The following is a 20,756-nucleotide window of genomic DNA, read 5'->3' on the forward strand; positions in this document are numbered from 1 at the left end:
TCAGAGCACAGACATGGCCGAGAGGAGCTCCCTGGGACTGGGGCGCACGACATGGCTTGAGTTGAACAGGAGAAAGGCCTCCAAGTGACATCACAAGGTCACAACTGTGTTGTTCTCCAAGACCACAGAGAGAAAGATGGTGGTTGTGAAACTCACTCACCTCCTACAGGCCTCTGATCGATTTTAAGAGCCCTGCTTCAGGGCATTTACCAATGAAAACATCTAGAGAAGTGCTGGTAAGTTCATCATTTATCTATATTAAACATGATCATGACTACATTTCATGCTGAGTATATCGGCATAACCTTGTTCTGGGTAAACAGTATTGAAGGTAGATGGAGTGTCAAAAAAATTGAGGAAAACCACTTTAAGTACCAACATATGATGCTGAATTCAGTCTGCGATGAATGGACCCATTACCAGCCAGACGCAAGCCTAACCCATTATCAACCGCCAAGTCACCTGCGATGACAGGATGAGACACTAAACAGACGAAGCTGGGGCCGGCTGCTGGCCCATGTTAGCTGCTCCTGTAAGCGATTAGAGGGAGTCCGTTATGGGGTCCAGCTGCCAGGTGTTCGGCTGGGGGCCCATCTGTTCTCGGGCATCGCCGCCAGCGACAGAACATCTAAAGCAGCTGGCCGGTGGCTCTAGATTGGTACCAAGGGTGATGTCACTGGTACAAACCTGCTAGCGTGACACAAGGAAGAGCTTCTGCACCTCGATAAACACGCAAGGCTAAACATTAAGTGCGGACCACCCCAGCACCCCAGGGACAAGTTAATGCAGAGGTAGAAGCTGGAACCGTGCTTAGACGTTGTGCATCACACAAGCAGGTGAGCAGATGGAAAAGAGAATGGCCAAACTGTAGGGCATTCACAGGAGCAAGTGGGTCAGACCGACGGGGTAAATATTTAAAACTAACCCACCACTGCAGTTTTTGAACCTTAAACATTTAATATGGAGAAAAAGCTCCCCCTACTGGAAAAAGGAAGAGGCATACCAAACCGGACTGACCGTTTGGGACAGGATCTGGTAGGTTACCATGAATTACATTCTGCCGGTTTCTTTATTTATTTTGAAGTTTGAACAAAATCAGACTGACAAGTTGCATTTTTTATTTATTTATTGCTGACATGCATGTAGAGATTTGATGAAGTACAAAAATATGTCTTTTATACAAATTTGTTTTTTTCATCTCTATACAATAACCCAGTTTCAGCTTTGATACCAACCGAGTGGCTTTACTAGACTGCGCTTAAAACCCGTCTGCTTTAGTCTTCCAACGTCACAATCCGATTTCCAGTTTAAACACGAGGCATGTCAACGTTACATTGCAAAAGGGGCGTGGGGGGGCAAAAAAAAATTTAAATGCCCCACCCCTGACATAGCTACATCCTTTCAAATTACTCACACAGAGGCAGTCCCCTACACCCCAGGTTTTGCAGTGTATTTTCAAACTGAATCCATAGAGTCCTCTTCTTTAGTCAGACTTCATAGCCATACCTTGCAGGTCAAAAGCATGCAAAGATCATATCTTAAACGTGGAGCTCAACAACATAGTTCTCATGCTGTAAAAAGGTGCTTCAAAAATGTCCCCCACCTCGACTGACATATGACGTGATGTTTCTTATGGGGGTGGGTGAGCACACAACAGTCCTCTCCAGATGGGGGTAGGAGTGCATGTGTGTGTATGTAGGTGAATAAGATGGTATTAAAGCAGGCTGCACCTATGCAGAGTCTGCTTGGGGGGGGGGGGGGGCATACACTCATGGCTGGGTGGTTTGAAAGGATGACCATTTGTGGTCATGGTTCTTAAAAAAAAAAAAACAATAAAGTGTCTCTGGCCAAGACACACCTACAATACTGCTCAGTACTCAGAGGTTCATGTCGCAGCTTCAGCACTAGGTGGCAGCATAACTCCGCATGAGCACACACCCCTGTGTTAAAGGGGCATGGATGCCTACATACTAGGTTTCTTTTTTTTTTTTTGCAAGATGGCAAGTCACTAGTTTGCACAAAGTTTGCCGGCTGCTGTCAGGTTTTGCACGCACACACACACACATACATACATACATACACACACACACACACATACATACACACACGCTAACAGAGTGCGGCACCAAAATGAATCTGGTACGTTCTACAAATCATGCGAAATATTTCCTTAAAAAAATAGATCTACGCAGACTTTTAGTGTAGCTTAATTAACCACTGGCTTGTGGCCAGCTTTTTATACAATTTAAAAAATAACTGAAGTCAACGCGGAAATCACAGCAATTAATGAAGACATAACGACGGGAGTTGACACTTAACACTCGCGGAGGGTGGAGGGGACAACACCAAAAGGTCTATGACATAATGAATAAATATAATCAGAAGCTTCAGACAAAAAAAGGGGGAGAATTTTTTCTCTTTTTTAAAAAATAACATTAAAAAAAAAAAAAAAAAAAATCACAAGAGCCTATACTTTCTACTTGTGGTTTTTTTTTGTCAGTCTTGCTTTGTCACGGAAATGCACTAAAGCATATATACCTATATTACAGAGTTTACGGTAAGCTAGACCACTACAAGGGTGTCCTGTTCTTAAGTGGTTAGCATCAAGGGTTCTGGAAGATACTGTACTGATGCTGGAACCCAGGTGAACGAACCCCTCAGGTATCATCACTGCACCCACTAATGTCGGACAGGAACTTCACCGAACAGAAGCCTTAAATTAACAGGATATTAATCTACTGGTAAGTAATCATAATTATTGAGTTGTAAAGTTGTAATTACTTTAGTTATGGCAAGAGGGGTACAAAACATGGAAAAGGACAATCACAAGATGGGTTAGAACTACAGTACGGCTTGTGTGTACATGCAGGTGGGACAGGAAGATGCTGCACCTGCTTGTATTTCTGGTTCACAAGCACTGCACCAGCACCTCCCCCAAGTGGCTGACCCTGCCCTAGACCCACAATTTTTAATGACTGAGGGTGGAGGGGAAAAGGCACCCCCCAGTGTGCTACTTAAGTGGTCCAAAACAGCAGGCCAGATCGGGAGGCGACCTCGCCGGAGATTCGACCTCTAAGCACCCGAGACGGGAACTGGCCCCAGGGATGGGTAGAGAAAGGCACCGGGTTCGAAACGCATTGGCTGTGGAGACCAGGCTACAAAGACGTGTGGGGGCACCGTGGGGGCAGGGAGAAGAGCCGCCATGCCGCTGCCACACGGATTCCGTTCATATCAGCATGCTGCAGTTGTACCGTGATGCGAGAGAACAAAGGAATGTCTGTCAAACAGCACAAAGCAACAAAGACCGACGCGCATTCCTTGGCAAACCACAACTTTACAAAGGAGCTCCGTATTTGGCTATAAATATCACAAATAAAATAGATCATGCTGGCTGATTAATGTTCAAAAGAAAACAAAAAACTGGAAACAGTACAGAAATAAGCCATGCTTAGTAATGTTGGGTATCCTCTGGACAATGCCTGAAAGTCACATGATTCAACGCCCACCCATAACATATCTGAAGAACGACCGATACCCAACCTCAGTCCAGACCATGGAATCCCTGATTGGGGCATGTGAGGATAGCTGCCTAAATTCGAAGAGGGTTAGAATCCTACCAGGTGGGATAGAACGTGCATTCTGCTATTATGAAACCAGAAGCTGTCAGTGACCAGAACAGATGTGGTCGGCGGTAAAAACAAAGGAAATTAAATGCTACGTTTATCAACTGACAGAAAAAAAACGTCAAGCTTATTCAGATTTTAGGGAGAGTGCCACAGAAGGGTCACCTTCCACACTATATTTATGCACCAGGGATATTTAAAAAAAAAAAAAAAAAAAAATCAAAGTAATGCTTCTCCAGGCCAGATTCACAACGTCCTCGTAGAGACAACTGAAAACAGCCTCAGTTAAAAGACAGAAAGAGGTAGATCTGAAAGTCAGTTTCAGGACCGATCCAGACTGTTTTGGTTAAAGAAATCTGGGGGATAACATGTACACACACACACAAAGGTTTCTGCACGTGGCAGGACAATGTTGAGAGCTGGGGGGTGGGGGGTGGGGTGGTCTCCTTCCTGTAAAAGCTCTGGAGACCAGTTGCTACGCGATTCCGCTGCGGAACGCTCTATTGCTCTGGGTGTTGCGGCCGATCTTGGGCTGGGGGGCCTTTAGCTTCCTAGGGGGAGCGTGACAGCAGGCAGGGGGTGGGGTCCACGCTGTCCGTAGTCAGGGGCGGGGGGTGGGAGCGGAGCGAAGGCCTCACCCCAGTCTAGGTCATGATTGCCGAGCCCTCCTTTGGCCCCCTCCATGGAGACAGGCACGGAGTCTGTGTTCGGGTCCACCCCCCCCACGTCCCCAAAACCCCAACCGCCCCCAAGGCCAGAGCATACTTCTCTGCGGCACAGGGCTGAATATGGAGTAAGTGGCTAGCGGGACTTCCGAGTAGGGGTACCGGAGAAGGGTGGGGGGTAGGGGGTGGGGGTTACTTCCTCAGGAAGCGCTGGGCCAGGATGGCAGCGTCCAGCGGGCTGACGGGCTGGGCGTCGTGGCCGAGGCGCCGAACGGGCGGCACGCTCCCGCTGTACGCCCGCTTGCTCAGGAAGCTCTTGGCCTCGTGGATAGTGTTCTTCTCCTCCGCCAGCAGCAGCTGTTGCCTCATGTAGTTCTCAAACTCGTACTGCGAGGACTCCTCCGTGACCTTGGCCTGGGGAAGGGAGAGCAGACGCACTCTAACCTCCAAACACGGGGCTGCAGACATCAGCAAACACTCGCTTCCGTATTTATATTCAACAGCGTCGCTTGCTTACAGTGTAAACTCACATGACATCCCGGGATTTTACCATGCAATTCCGCCGCTCACCACACGGCCTACAGCCAGCCTCCCCCCACGGCATTATAAACTTCTCACGCCATATGTTAAACAGAATGGGCTGACCGCCAGCTTATCCTCCTGTCCTCTGGGCTACAGTCTTACCCCGTGATACAGGGCACAGCAAAGCAGGCAGACATAGGATTAGCGTAGCTTAGCTTAACACAACAAGCCACTCACCTCCTGGAGATGCTCGGGGTGGTTCACCTGGTCATCAATGTCTGGCACCACCTGCAGGGGGCCACTCAGAGAGGACACAGACTGCCTGTGGAACACGGACAAAGACCAGGGTGAAATCCTGCAGTGACCTCAGTCTGAAAAACTACACGTACCCAGCTACCTAAAAGCTTCACCTAGCAGATACTGTAGCCCTAAGGGCCACAGACCAGGGTCCCTCAGCTAAGCCTGAAAATCATAGCTGCTGACACTTTGACCCCTGCAGTGCTTGCTTTTATCCACCAGGGGGAACCCTTACCATGACGCAATGATGGCACTGAGGGACTCTAGCACCTCAGTGGCAGTCAACCTCTGCTGGGGATCCAGAACCAGCAGCTTTCGGATCAGGAACACTGTGCTGTCCGACACACGGCCATCCCTGTTTTTTTTTGGGGGGGGAACAGAGCTGCTTAGGCGCAGTAAAGAATTGTGAAGAAACTGCAGATGTTCAAATTCCTCATATTTAATACTAGTCTCTTAATGTGGCCCAACAGGACCACGGTTATCTAGATTCATGATTGCGTGCAAGTAAACCACTCAACTGAAAAATGCCGACACAGCTTGAAAGATTTAGCCTCCTTGTTCAGTACTGAAGAGGTTATTGGTTTAAAATGCTCCCAAACTAAGAGTTTGAGCAATTCAACATGTGCAAAACCAGGGGGAACAAGAAAATTTAACAGAGGATGTCGGGAGTGACCAATAGCCTCTTGGAGAGACAGAGGTCAAAGGTGGAACGCAGCGGATTGGGCAGGGTTGGATCAGGAGGAGACTTACTCTGGGATGGTGTATTCTGCAGCTTTGATCTTGCGGAAGAGCTCCTGAGGAATGCTGTCGTAGAACGGGAACTGGCCGTACAGCATGGTAAACAGCACCACCCCCAGGGCCCACATGTCGCTGGGCTTGCCTCGGTACGGACGGCCTGCGGGGGACCAAGACCATCACTGCCTGTACAAGCACGTGTCGCGTGGTCTGCAAGCTCACCTAACCAAAACAAGCCATCTTCAAAAGAACCCTTTCTCAGGATACCGTAAAAAACAAAGTGAAGAACCTCAGCCAGACAGGACAGCCAGAACCTTGCTGAGATTATAGCCTTAATCCTGGCTGCAAGTGGCATGGTTTCCTTGCGGCAGCTACAGCAAAACACCATCAAACTGTAATAAAACAGCGATTAGGCTAAAAAGCACCCAAAGGCGCGTAGATCACAGGGGATATCTGTGCACGTCCCACCCTCAGCGCTGAGGCTGTAATTTGTTGTACTGATGAGGGGCCTCCCAGGCACGAGCGAGTCCATAAGGCCTTTCCATGGTTGTACGAGCACTTGGGAGCAGGGCCCTCCCCAGTCAGCACCACTCCTCCCGGCTGTGACTCACGCCTGACTCATCGCAGAGCTATTTCTCCATCTCCTGTCACGTTTGCTTGATTTACTTCTGGATTTTATCTTCCTTCCCCAGAACCCCCTTCGGCACAAAAACCATACGATCTGCACTCCCATGATGTCGGGGGATCGGGGCAGACCTTCTCTTCATCCCGAGGAACGGGCAGCCCAGACATGTTTGCTCCTCTGTTTATGACTACTGCCATGAATCTTCCTTACAATTTTTCTTGGTGACAAAGAGATAAAGCCCCATTTATATAATTAACTTGGGCGCGCCAAGAAAGACCGAGACGCGGCCCCCAAGGGTTCCACGTGTGCTCCGCCACGGTGCTGCATCAAGATTAAACGTTTCTACGGGCACATCTTGCATTCCTTATACAACGTCGATTAACCTTCCTCCATTTCTGCTCGAAAGCTCATACCTAACCTCACGTGGGACGACCAGACAGCCACAACCACCCCCCCCCCTCCCCCAGACAGGCAAGCAGTGGTTGCACAAGCTCTTGGGTTTGAACCATGAGGATCCAGTCCCTCCACAAGACCGACTCATCCTGAGCGCCCAAGTCCATTAAAACCAGCTACGGGCTCTTTTAATCTCCACTTGCTTTGCTTCACCGATACACAAACAGCAGTGTGTTGACAAGAGAACTGGGATGATCACTGTGTTGGGTGTTTCCAAGTTTTGATTTGGTTACGGGTGTGCTGCATGGGATGAGTCACTGTGTACTTACAAGCTCAAATAGCATAAAGACTATGGGAAAAGCCCCCCCAACCCTACCTCACCCACACTTACCGCTTAGGACGTCAGGACTGATATAGGCAGGGCTACCCCTCTGGTCCTTCAGGAGGTCATCTTCACTAACCAAGTGCTTCCCCAAGCAGAAGTTGGTAATGGTTATCCTGTGGGTCCTACAAGACGTGGATAGGGGAACAGAAAGGGGGGGTGGGGACCGTTGGTACAACATGGCCAGGAAAATTTCCAGAACCAGGGACACCTTGCTACAGTTTGCACACCCTGCACCATCAGATGCAAATTGACAGCTGCTAAATCAAACCAATGACACCCCCTGATCCAAGACGACACATAAACCGGCAGACTACCTGCCACTCTGAGTAAGGTTAACCAAGCAAGCGGTAACGGGGGGTGTGTGTTTATCTGGATGACCAAAAGCAGTAGTGCGAATTGCAAATGCTGAATTAGGGCCTTTGTTTAAGGGTAAACATTCATGCATGAGGGGGAGGCGGGGGGTTTGGGAAAAGCCTCATCCTTAAGGGAGAAGGAAAGGAAAGAAAATAATAGTATGACAAAAGACACAGTGACGAGTGAGTAAGTCAGCATGTGGCTTTGGTTATGCGATCGGATGACTAATGCTTCAATGGAGAAGAACCACATCACTTTATGGCCTGTGTGAAGCACGCGCGCACACACACACACACACGCGCGCACACACCATCCTCAAGTTACACAGGTCTGCTCACCGGAAATTAGACTCTATTCTCCTCTCATGGTCAGATCTGTCAGTAGCAGCCCTCATCATCACCCCCTCATCACCACCTGGAGCTTTCCACTTCCCCATTCTATGTACTTTCATACACAGACCGTCAGAAAACAACCTGCTCGTGGTGGGGGGGGGTGTAAGAGACACTACACCAGGTGTGAGTGAACCTGTCACACGCCATGGTCACCTATCGCACGCTTCAGCTTCGCACTGAACAGCAGCACAAACAGGAACCATTTCTCTGTGCCGACAGAAAACCGCAGCCGCATCTCCCAGCCGGGCCGGACTAATGCGATTCTTCTCTTTTTGGGGATAATTCACCCATTTCTTTTTTTCCCAGGCCAGCTGTTGAGGGACCTTCCCGCTCCGACAGGGAGCTAAGAGCTCCCCTCCCCCCAAACCCGAGAGACGCCTGACAAGGGGTGAAGTCTAGGGCGCCCTTTCTGGTAGATGCCAGAAAATGCTGGGCTTGTCCCTGAATTTAAAACGGTACCTTACAACTCTGCAAAGCAACTGCAGGCATTGCAGATAATATTGCAGGGAAAAAAATAATAATTGCACAGCTTAACTAATGCGCATCAATTACAGCTGGCATTATGCAAAAGGTCATTTCTGCACGCTTATTTACAACAGAATGGGCTGGAAGGTTCAGTGCAAACTGATTACCATCGCAAATGACACTCCGGATGATAAAACGGGAATGAAGCTCAAAATTCTGCACGCCCAGATTGAAAACCAGGGGAAAAACCAAGCATTTTAAATTAATAAGCTGCCACAGCTTTTGGGTTTTTGGGAACCAAAAACAATAGTACATTGTTTGAAGCCGTATGGGCATGTGTGCAGTGTGCTTATGGGTAATACCCTGTCAGCGGAACGCCACTCAATAGCTATTGGCGGCAAAGCACTGAGGGTCTAAAGTTAAACACAGTCCTCACTTTCATCGTCAGTGTTGCCCCCCCTCCCTTCAAGCCATCCAACAACAGGTCGTCAACAGTCACCCCAGGCAAATTCCATCTGTGGACCCCCCCCCCCCAAAAAAAAGCCTCCAAGACACATCGACATCGACTCTACCTAGGTCTTCCGAAAGCCCAACGTCAAGTCGCATGTCTGACAGTGCTTGAGAGGCGCGGACACACGCGTGGTGAAAATCGAGAGGAAGCAAAGAGCGCGTCTAGGGCGAGTAGTGTCACATGTCAATGACATACTTGGGCACCGGGGGTCCCCTGCACTTTTAGATCCACTGCAGCCGGCAGTCGGAAGAGAATCGCGGAAAAGTGAGACGGAGCGGCCAAGCGAGCGAGTGAGAGTGAGCGGGCGAGAGAGAGTAAACAGAGTCTTGCGTCAGCAACCGGCCGTCAGGGGATGAGTCAGCCCAGTGCTATGGGGCCGCTGGCAAGCCTGCCCATTGTCCTCTCCGGAACGGCATGTTCCGCTCCGCTGCCCTGCCCCGGCGCTTTCGATTTCATCACACGCCCCGCGAAACAAAGGCTCCGCCAGCCTGGGCTGAGGTGACAGCGTTTAGCCTCCAGGTGAGGGGGGGCACCGGCTACAGGAGCCGACAGGCACACAGTGATATTCCGGGATAAACGTGCCGGAGTGGCGGCGGTCGGGAGAGCGCTCTCCTGCGTGCCAGCGCCCAGCTGGACCCGCGGCCCGGCCAAGCCCGCACACACCAGCTGGGCGGAGCTCCAACACACCCGTCAGCTCCCAGGTGCTGCTAACCTGTAGCACACCTGTCCCCCACTAGGGTCCCTTCACAGTGCCAGACGAGAAGTGCCATCTGATGTTAATTAGGCCCCCACGACACCCCCCCCCCCCCGCCCCACTCCCCAACCCATAGAGACATGGGAGTGAATCAGACGCTTAATCAGCAGCGAGGCCGGAGCCACTGTGGAATTGCATTTCGACACGGGGTAAACCCTGACTTCTGGAGGATCTGAGAGTCCGTGGGTGGGGGAGGATGGGACAGGAGCCTCACCTTTTGTTGAGCACCATGTTTCCGAGTTTCAGGTCTCTGTGCACGATGTTTTTCTGCAGGGCGAGAACAGAGAGCGTGAGAACGGACCAGCTACTCCGGTAGCGTCTTCGGTCTGACCCGAAGCCCCGCCGCCTGCCCAATCCTGGGACGGGCCGCCCACCTTGTGCAGCGCCTCGACCACGCGCACCACGTCGTAGAAGATCACGATGGTCTCGCGCTCGCTCAGCCGCTTCTCCTTGATGACATAATGCTGCAGGTTGATGAGGTCGGCCGTCTTGTCACTGAAGTCGTGGGCACACAGGCAGTCCAGCACGAGGCAGATGCGCTTCTTCATCTTCCGGTGCTTGTTGGACTCGTGGTCCTCCACGATCTCGTAGGCTCTGTCCTGGGGTGCACAGCACATGCAATCAATTCTGACTTCCCCTCCTTACCGTCTTGTCACCCTCCCCTCCAACATCCAATCTGCATAACAAGACACCAGGAACACCTCCTTCACAGTTGATTCTACGCTCTACACAAAGCTTGCTGCTGGAAGATGAGATGGGGCGGAAGCAACAGAGAGACCACAGGCATGAACAGCTGAGGGGGATCAGGCTGCGCCGTTTACACACGGCGATCGAGTGGATGCCGGCCCCCAGTTCCCCGGCAAGCCTCTTCCTGGAACGGCATCGACCGCCAGAGTGCTTCTCGTTAACAGATGCGGCTATTGAGAAAATAACAGGCGGCAAAAGCGATCCGGGACCATCTGTGATTGGCTGGCCCACTCAGAGCCCGCTTGTAATAAACTGATCGATACGGGGGGTCTAGCATGACTCACCCGTTTGATTTGGCCGTCAAAACACGCTTCTCAAAAAGGGTTTTCAAAAAAAAAAAAAAAGAAAAAAGAAAAAAAAAGAAAAAACATGGGAGATGCGAGACGAACAAGGCATCAAAATAAAAAGGGTGACTCACCAGTGTAATTTGCGGCTCTGGAAGCGAGAGAGCAAGGCTACAGCATCTCTGCTGCTCCAGTTCAAATCTAGAGTTTCGGAACCAGGTTACCGAGGGAGGGACTGCTGGGTCAGATTAACCCAGGATGTCTTAAGGGGACTCACAACACCTCCGCATCTTTCTGACCCCAGTAACCGTGAAGGGGGGAGGAAATGTGAAGCACATACTTGGAAGAGGCCATGATGGTGGACCACGCCGTCTTGACTGTGAAGCAGAGACAGCAGCGAGAACTCTGTGTGCAGCAGCATCTTGCCCTGCCGTTCCTCCTGCGTCTCTGCCATTGCGTCCACGCGATCCTCCAGAGTCAAGATCTGCGTTAGGAAGCGCAGGGTGGGAATCAGACCAAGAGAAACGGTCCACACGTCCTTGTCTGGCTGGGACAGGCCTGCGACGGAATGGTCAAACGCAGATAGGGCCAGAAGGTGCTGCAGCTGTGAGTGACAGTTTGTTTGTTTGCGGCTGTCCAAACAAACTGCTCAAACTGTGAGTGATTCAAAGCTGCGTCTCTCTGCCCTCAGAGGCAGTGTGATCGGCTGGGGAACGAGGCACCAGGGTGTCAAAGGTTCATATGACAAGCAGGACTCTCCAGGTTCCTCTAGCTGTGCCAATAAGCCGCAAAGCCAGACCCTCTGCGAGGATCTTTCTGGGAAGGCGCGTCGGCTGCTTACCTTCAGCTGATAGAAGTCATCTGTGCCGTCTTTCCTCGCCAAGCACTGGACGATACTCTGGACGGGCGAGTTACCCAGCCGAGGCCCTGTGTGAAAATACCGCAGCGTGTTAGGACTTGCTCATCGAGGCGGCGGGGATTCCGATCGACAATCCACCGCAGTCAATATGCCAAAAAAACAAAACAAAAAAAAAAAAAAACATGGAGAGCATTCGTCAAGTATCAGCCAATGGCTAATGGAACGAAAGGACTGCTGCTTTGCCTCTGATCAATACACAGCCCAAAATAGCCCAACCATTTACTACTAGGGTTGCGATGTCATCCTGGATCAGGCCGATGGCCCGAGTGAACTGAGAATAATCTCACACAAATACAGTGTGTACAATGCAAGTTATTCTGCACACTAAGAAAAATGGCTGTGACTTTGGGAATGTGTGCAGCGCAGAAATTCCATGGATTCCTGTTAGACAAACACAGGACCCGAAGTCTCCCAGCCGAGGCGGCGTGGAGAGCAGAATCCCCCCCCTCCCCACCTCAAACCCACATCCTTACCGAGAATAAAGGGTCCTGCTCGCTTGGCATTGCTTCCTGAGACCCCGGGACACAGGAGCTTGCTGGGCCGGGCCGAGTGCTCCCCGGCCCCCCTCTCCGAAGCGCGTCGCTTGGACATCCTGGTTGACGCTCTGCAAAGAACACATTGGTCAGATCGGGTTCGGCCGCAGCCAGACTCGCCCCAGAGCCCCGGCTCCACAAAATCCTGCACCTTAAGACCACCAAAACCACTGTGTTTGCTTATTACAAGAAACACTGTCACAATTACCAGCTTCAAAGGCGAATTGGAGCTGCTGATGCTTCCAGTCATACCGACACGCAACACTAGTGTGTTTAATGGCACAAGCAATCAAATTCAGGTAACAAAACTCCACAGACTGATGATAATGCTGCTGCTTCAGTCTGACTAATATTGGAATTTGGGTGGTTTCTGCTGTTCAAAGCAGATTTAATCTGCAAAGATTTATCTAAAAATATGTGAGAATCCCCACAGAAAGATTTAACTTCCTTCCTCTTAAAACAGTTTCCTATAAATACAGAGCTTTGTGCAAAGTCTAAAAGTATTACCAAACCTCGTTGTCATTAGTTTGAAAACAGCCCAAGCAGGGAGCACCAAACACATAAACAGTTCCCACCATAGGTTCTCTAAAAACAACCCGCAGCGATCACTATAGAGATTCACTTGTTTGCTGATAATAAGTTTCTGTGTGATGAAATCCGCCGTTTCCTGGCAGAGAGATTGTTCCCGTAACAGGGAAGTGTGCCCAAAGCCAACACGGTGAATCAGCTGCCTGAGGCCCTCTCTGGCTATTACGCGTCAGGAAGACAAGATGTCAGATCATGACACCACGGAGAACTCCCAAAACATCCACAACAGAAAGGGTGTGCTGCCTGGAAAATGAACAGCACCCATAACACTGGGGAACACCTCACTTTCCCTTCACTGTACACAGAGTAAGATGCATCTAGATGCACTACAGATACAAGATATAATGGTGTAACACCCCCAGTATCCACAAAAATGCCACCTCCTTTAAATAACACTTCGAACAAACTAGACGCGCACATGAATAGTGATACCGCCACAGGAAAACCTGCTGTCACTGAGCTTGCACACGCACCAAGAATTCCTGCATGCCCTTTGCACAGCCCCCACCGCACCCTGGCAGTTGCGCACTGTGGTACAAAGACTCTCTTGGCTTGGAGTTATGCTCTCCCCCCCCATTCAGACTAGATCGACAAAGCCGTATCAGTGAAAGCATGCGCCCATGGGGACATACAGAGCAATCGCTAGGCTGATTCATGTGTGGGCAATGGAACCGCCAGCACTCGGTCTTGAAATAGAACAAACCTCCAAAACATTAAAGAATCACAGAGTAGAATGAAGACATGCATGTACTACAGAAGACAGCAAGCTGTGAATGAAAACAACTGGAAGGATTGTAGGATTGATCTGACACAGTGAAGAATATTTGCATTCAAAGCAGAAAAGGTATGGGATTTCATAATGAAAATGCATCAATGTGGACATGAAAATACCATCGAAACAAAACGACATCGAACAGGAGAACTAAAATACATACCTTGCAGAAATAACAGCAATCAAACTGACAAGAGTAAAGCAGCAAATAGAGATAACAAATAATTCTTAAAATAATAGAATGAACTGGACACTCAGGTTTGTACAGGACCCAACACACAAAGAGCTTCTCATCACTGATGAGGCCAGAAATCGTGAGTGTGAAGCCACAGCATGCATCTGATTCATTTTCCAGCAGACAGACGCACTCCTGCCTCGTCAGTGAAAATGTACGATCTTTAAATAGCTGGAAACAAGGCTTGGGGCCAACAGAGGTGACCACAGATACACCCCCTTATCCGTTTTTAATCACTCAAAGACCAAACATCCAGCTCAGTGGTGGGAGTTTGAATGTGTCCTATTGAAGTTACAGGGGGCACGAAGAAAAAGAAAAAAAAACAATCGAAAAGCTCTGACAGAAAATGAAACAAGTGACCTACTAACAAGCCACAATCAGCATCGATTTATGCTTCATTTCAGCCTAAATCAACCATTTCAGTGATTAGTGTGAATCTCAACAAGCAGGACATTTAACCTGTAATCAATACAATGCAATCAAAGAAAATATAATATACAGAAACAAGTAATCAACAATGAAAAGCAGGGCATTGCCATGCAAAATCCCGCATGTTTTTTTTTTCCCAGGCACTCCACTTTCGCATTTGGACCTCATTTCCAAATCCGCATATTTGCTCCTAAAATCCTAGTGGAAAAGATGGAAAGCATGTAGGAAACAACTTTGTCTGGCCCCGAGGCTGAGGAACCCACGGGCAAAGGAGATGATCACTCAATACCGAAGAGCGACGGCGTGTGTTACGCTAAATGTGCAAACAAAGCGTGGGGTGACACCCAAACACGCACACGTCTGCAAACACTTTTATTCACACACATGTAAAATTGTGTGCCGAAAACTCGTTACACATCTGATCAATGGAGAGGCGAGCGGCCGCATTCATACTGAGCTAATGTAACATGAATAGCATTATGTAATACCGCTTAGGGCTGTGCATATTATATATAAAGACTGATATTATATTATTACTGGAAATACTGGTAATAATACTGGCATCTGAACGCCAGTGTCAGTTGTTGTCCCGGTCGACACACGCGTTTACTAGCATGTAAACACCGTTATGGGGTCCATCTCCTGTCTATATTCCAGCAGCAACCACTGGCGACCAATGCTTCGGTATTCTTCTGCAAGTTGTTTTTTTTCCCCAAATTATTTTTAAGGACGCATCTCTGTGTTCCTTGACATACAAGGTCGCACACAAGCGGTGTCCTGGTGACCGAGGTGGGAACGAAAAGGCGAGCAGGCGCAGGGCAGGGATCACGACGCGCACAATGCACGCGGGCGAGCGAAGCACGGGAGACCAGGCAAGTTTAAAGGGCAGTGAAATGCAGAAAGAGAAAGAGGGAACACGCATCCTCTTTGTTAAGTCCTACTATTCTCACAACCACCATCTGTCCCTAAGCCCTCCTGATTCCGGCCATATATAGCAAACGCTAGCCGATGGTGATCAGTCGCCATAAATGATGATGATTTTAAAGTTTGCACTGGTCGTTAAGTGCCCCAGAGGCGGCCGGGGCAGCGGGGAACAGGGCACGAGCCCTCGCGCACGGTGTGACGCGTCGCAACCGCCGCAGTGATCCCGACCCCTGGTCCGCACGCCTCCACTCCCACATGGGCAAGACGAATAAAATAAATAAAAATAGCTTAATAAGAAACACCACCTTTGGAGTCAGTGTCGAAGTCGCCCCCGCCGGCCCCCCTCCCTCACGGGATCGCCGACAGGCCCTTTAAACAAAGTACAGCCCCTGTATGGAAAGGGAGGTCTTCGACAACAACTTACCTTTGAGCCAAAACAGCCGGATAAAACACACTGTCTACACCGGGAACATTATCTTAACCCCCCTCCCACCCAAACGAAGCCGTCCTTCGGCAATTGTAAGGACTCGTTTTGTTATTAACTCGAACGAGCAACCAGGAAAAAGCCTCCTTTTTTTGACCCGCTGATCACATCTTTCCATAGCAGCGCCACCTGACAACGGAAATGACGCACGTCGCGTAGCGTGAGCGACGCCTGGATTTGACCAATAGAAATTGGTATCTAGCCTGGCCAATACGAGGGAGGCTCTAGATGAGCCAATAAAGGGAGGTCCTTGGCCGGTGACGAACGCAGGAAAGCTGTGAATTCTCAATGCATTTCAGAATGATGAGGCTTCAACGGGAAAGACAGGCATTCGATGAGATGGGGTTACTGGGCTGCTTATACGTTAAAATGGTAATTTTCCTGAATAAAACTAAATTATAGCAACAGTAAAAAAGATTTTATCTGTACCCCGTCTGTAGACAAGACATGCAAGCCTGAAATTGCTAATGCATTTTTTTTTGAATGGATACAACCATCCTTATTCCCATTCTTAATATTCTCCTTCAATGCTAGTATCAATGGACGGACAGGCTTAAAGATCTGCTCACACCATTAGTTACACCATCTAGAGGCACTGCTCCCTTGAGAAAATAATGTTAATCTCAGTAACTGCAGTGGTGACCAAAAACACTCAAAGTTAAGTAAGATGCTGGGAATTTTGCAGAATTCATTCCAAGAATGTTTACGACCTCTTGCAATGAATTTTGCTTGGAATTTCACTAGAGCCTTTTCACTACCTCCTTTGGTGCCTGTGTGTTCTCTCACCAATGCTATCCACACAATCTAATTCAGGCGTAGCATGACCTTTATGTCAGAGATATCTGCACTGACTTAAGTGCAATCGGATCCAAATTTAGGCCTTTGCACAAAGTGGTCTCGCCCACACTTTACTGTTTCTACCCAGTGGGCAGGTGTGGATTCGTGGCTCAAAGCAGTTTGAAGGGGAAGCAGCACAGCAGTGGAGGATGGAAAAATTATATTTTTTTGAGCCCACAACTTAAGCCACATGAAAAGTTTTTCTTTCTTCATCAGTGTGAGGATTAACATTATCCAGCCCACACGTGTGAAGTGGAAACAATCAACCCTATTTTTGGGAGTTCCCTGCAGGTCAGAAAACAGAAGAGCATTAATGAACTATATGGTCTGTTGGAGCAGAAAGCTTCAGTTTGGTTGAGAAGTTTCATAAAATTTCTCTAGGAAAAATTATCTGCCAAACAAGAAAATCTGTAATGTCTGAAATATTGTTTGTAAATATTTGTCAATTTATGTTTAACCTATCAGAAAAAAGAATCAGGCATCTCATTAACTTTTTTTCAGAGGAACTAAGTGTAACTTACAGAGTACAGTAAAATAATGAGACAGGCTATTGCTATGACGCATGTGAACTATACAGGGTGTCCATAAAGTCTCTGTACAATTTCAAAAATTTATTACAAAGGCAAATGAAAAGACAGATATGCGGAATTTATTACAAAATGAGACAAATATATTTAAGTTTTTTTGCCCCATTAAATACACCTCTATATGGGCACCATTAGTTGCACGAAGTACATCAAGTCTGATTTACTTTTCATTAATTTTCATTAAAATGTTTTTGCTGGTGTACTTTTGTAAATGGTATTTTGTACATTATTGTTATAGCATATCCTGCATAAATAGCAATACTCTTTAAGAATGTTTATTTGATGCTCATGTTACACGGACTGCCCTTTAAGTTGCTTTGATGCAAAACGTGTGGCTAATGAATAAATGTAAATGTATGAGTCATTTTGGTGGGGGGGCGGAGGCGGGGTTACTTAGAGAGACAATATGCACTGGAAGGCTGGTATGTTGACAAAGAAGCAAAAGCAGTGAAGATGAACCTGAGGAGACCTGGACAAACTGTTGCAAAAACCACAAGATATCATTCATTCAGGTGACCATCATCTACAGAGCAGTATAGCACGGCCCTTATGGAAAGCACTAGGGTAGGGCTCCTCAAATCTGGACCTCATTTCCAAATCCAGGCCTTGTTTTCAGTTCTCCAAGGTAAGTAGTTTGATAATTACTGATTTTGATTGGGCACAGAGGCTTCACACCTGGTTCACGGGTAAAGGAAGGCTGGAGAATCAGCGGGGCGGGTTTGGCCGTCGAGGACTGTGATTCGAATAGCCCTGTACTGGAGTGTAAAAGCAAGCCAAACAGTGGACACGGCTGGAAAGACCCTGGCAAATACTTAATTGAAGTGCTGCATTTTTATCAGGGAGCAGGGAGCAGGCTAATAAACAGAGCTTGTATCATGGGGTTTCAGCAGATCAATCCTCTTAGGTGTATTGAGGGGAGAAGTCAAGTTTTTGACATCTACTGTGGCCCAACAGGATTGGCTAACAAAAAAACAGACTGTGATTGACAGTTTGTGGTAATCATAGGCATGCTGAAGTACAATTTCTCCTACTGCTGCACGATACTATTCAGGGTGGAGTGGAAACGGAATCACAATGGACGACCATTGGAGGTGGGATCTGCTGAGAATGCTAGGAGGTAGCATTGCTGGACTCACTGGACTGGAGATATTTTGATCCCCAACACATGTGTAATAAAGTCAAATATTTCAAACCCTCAGGAATTATTTGTTACTCATCAGGCACATAGCCTAGTATGAGTTAGGGGCCTGGTGCCCAGTCTTTCCTTTGTTGGCCTTGAACACAAAATTTGCGGGAGTGAGCAACCTCAGAATGATGTGAGAGGGAGACTCAAGGCCTCCAGAAGCTGAGGGCTGTCAGAGTGACAACGATCTCAGCTGGGGAGCCAATCAGAAGGGGTCTGATGCGGCCCCAGACCAGGAAGCCATGAGGAAAGTGCTGACGCTGCATTCTATTTACCTCGGAGGTTGGAATGTGGAGCTGGGAATTACATCACAGCTGGGTTAACCACGTTCCAGTACAACAAGTCAGAAAGCCATTTAGCAATACCAGTTCTAGCCAGGTTCACTATTAGCCATTGGTAGCAATACCAGTTGACAACAAAGCATTACGCAGTATTTTGCACATACAAATATCCTAGCAACATGTCCACAGATCGGTCTGACAGAACTGTATGTACAACCAATTTAATGAGACACAAATAAGACACAAGACGCTAATAAATAATACAGCCATCATTCAGCAGAGGTTCCTCTGACACTCCGATTCAGAACGCCAACTTCAGAGGGCGTTCCAGTTGAAATTTCCGACTAGGCACTCAGAAATGACGAGTTCCCAGTTTGAATGGAACGCACCACTATTCCCCAGCTACCAGTATCTCCCTAGAGCTTCACCTGAAATAGGAACCCTGTGCTTTCGGAAGTCTCCGGCGGCAGTCCCACCCCGCCCCTTCCAGGCCTCTGCCCAGGTTTGTTCCGCCTGCCCTCGGCACAGCCTGATCCTGTTGCTATGTTCCTCACACGGTCCAGCGGCTTTTCTGGGCTCCGGGGCCAAGCCTGACCTTTGGCATTATGAGCGCTGTGGATGCCGTATCCGGCTCATCCTCGACAAAAAAGTGCAGCACAAAAAGTGAGGGGAAAAACAGGCTTTTAAAGAGACACCTAAATTTAACCTGCAGTGATGTCCTTGGGTCCTCCAGGGGATTATGGCATAAAGACATGATGGGAAGCAGACCTGGTGATTGGGCTGGGGGAGGGGAATGATTTTGGTCATGATGTGCTATCTGGGAGAGAGAACAGTGCGCTGTTTGGTAGTGCTGGCTTAGAAAATCACCCATCTGGAGAGTTCCCCCACCCCCATCTCCATCTGCACTTGTCTACATCAGATACCTCTGTGTATTTAGCTGTGTCACACTGTCTATGCATTCGGGGGCAGTGTGGGGAGGTAGTTCTGAAATACTGCCCACGGTCAGTTTCCTCTTACTCTCAAATGGCACTCGAATGGGTATGGGGCCATTTCCATGGCGACCCTGTTTGCTGGCTCATAGGGCTGGCAGAGGCCTGGCAGATTGGTCCTCAAGCACCCCCGGCCACATACGGCCTGTGATCTAGTGGCATTACTGCCATTTTCTCGTCTATCAATGGGGGGGGGGGGGGGGGGTACATTTTTTTATGTCCATGTGGTGATGTCAGGGGGTGTTGCGGCATAACCCTGATCGCTGGCCTTTTCTTCAGAAAGGTTAGGAAGGAAGCATACATTTCCTTCCCTACTTTCCGGCCACTGGGTGCGATTTTATCATGGAGCTAAAACAGAACCCTTCAGACATTTTGACAGGTTACAGAAAATGTTAAGTAGGGGAAGAAAAGTTAAGGATTCCTGTTGTCTTGTAGTTTCGCTAGGGGTCAGTTCCCCTCTGAGACTGCACAGTCATTGTTTTTGCTCCAGGATGACCTCTAGAATAAAGGCAAATTCTGTTTTAATTAACAGAAAAGGAGGAAGTAATCATTTAAGAACATGGTCTGTTCCCATCATGGCTGTCTCAAACAAGGAATTACCATAGTTAGGGATTTCTCATGAGCTTTCTGTGTGAGCACAAGCTTTCTGATAAATCGACGTGTGCGTGTGGGTGGAGGGGGGGGGGGTGTTTGTTATTACTGTTCACGAAAAAGTCAAATCGAGCTACGGGTGCCTCACTGGCGTGGGAGGAAGAGAAAGACGTGTGGGAGTGAGACGGATGAAGTGCCACGTCACTGAGTCTCAGTGGTGACTGTGACTCTCACTACCCGCATCCCAACTGACTTAGAATATCACCAGGCCTTACCTGCTGGATTTCGGTGGGGTGCACAATTTAATAATTTTAATACAATGATCTGTTTATTGGGGAGGATGAATGAATTCAAATTAAATATTGGGGGTACAGGTCTTCCGCCCTTGCCCCTGCTCTGAGACAGCAATCAGCACCATGGTGAATTCTGACGCACATTTTGATCAAAACATTTTGCCATTGACATAGAAGTGTCTTGCCATGAACACGTCTGCCCGTGTATGCATGGAATGGTGACCCCCTGCTCTCAGATGAAGGGGCTGATCCAGGATCAGCATTACCTGCCCATGCTGTTTGCTTAGAGTGGAAGCCCACCTCACTGCACGTACTCCCTGGGGGGTCCGTACCGGTCCATTTATGTCTACCACACTTAG

At 48.5% G+C, this 20,756-nt stretch overlaps 1 protein-coding gene across 1 annotated transcript; it reads right to left on the reverse strand.

The window, feature by feature from the left end:
• Positions 1–1,108: 1,108 nt before the first annotated feature.
• stk40 (serine/threonine kinase 40) lies at positions 1,109–15,786 on the reverse strand. The gene is made up of 11 exons (XM_023821224.2): positions 15,577–15,786; positions 12,145–12,275; positions 11,594–11,679; positions 11,093–11,236; positions 10,096–10,320; positions 9,936–9,988; positions 7,252–7,367; positions 5,858–6,002; positions 5,343–5,462; positions 5,048–5,132; positions 1,109–4,702 (listed from the first exon to the last, which is right to left on the reverse strand). The coding sequence occupies exons 2-11, from the start codon at positions 12,260–12,262 to the stop codon at positions 4,481–4,483; spliced, it is 1,314 nt and encodes a 437-aa protein (XP_023676992.1). The 5' UTR covers positions 12,263–12,275; positions 15,577–15,786; the 3' UTR covers positions 1,109–4,480.
• Positions 15,787–20,756: the final 4,970 nt, after the last annotated feature.

Source organism: Paramormyrops kingsleyae, chromosome 9 (genome assembly GCF_048594095.1).
Source record: "Paramormyrops kingsleyae isolate MSU_618 chromosome 9, PKINGS_0.4, whole genome shotgun sequence".
NCBI classification, from domain to species: domain Eukaryota; kingdom Metazoa; phylum Chordata; class Actinopteri; order Osteoglossiformes; family Mormyridae; genus Paramormyrops; species Paramormyrops kingsleyae.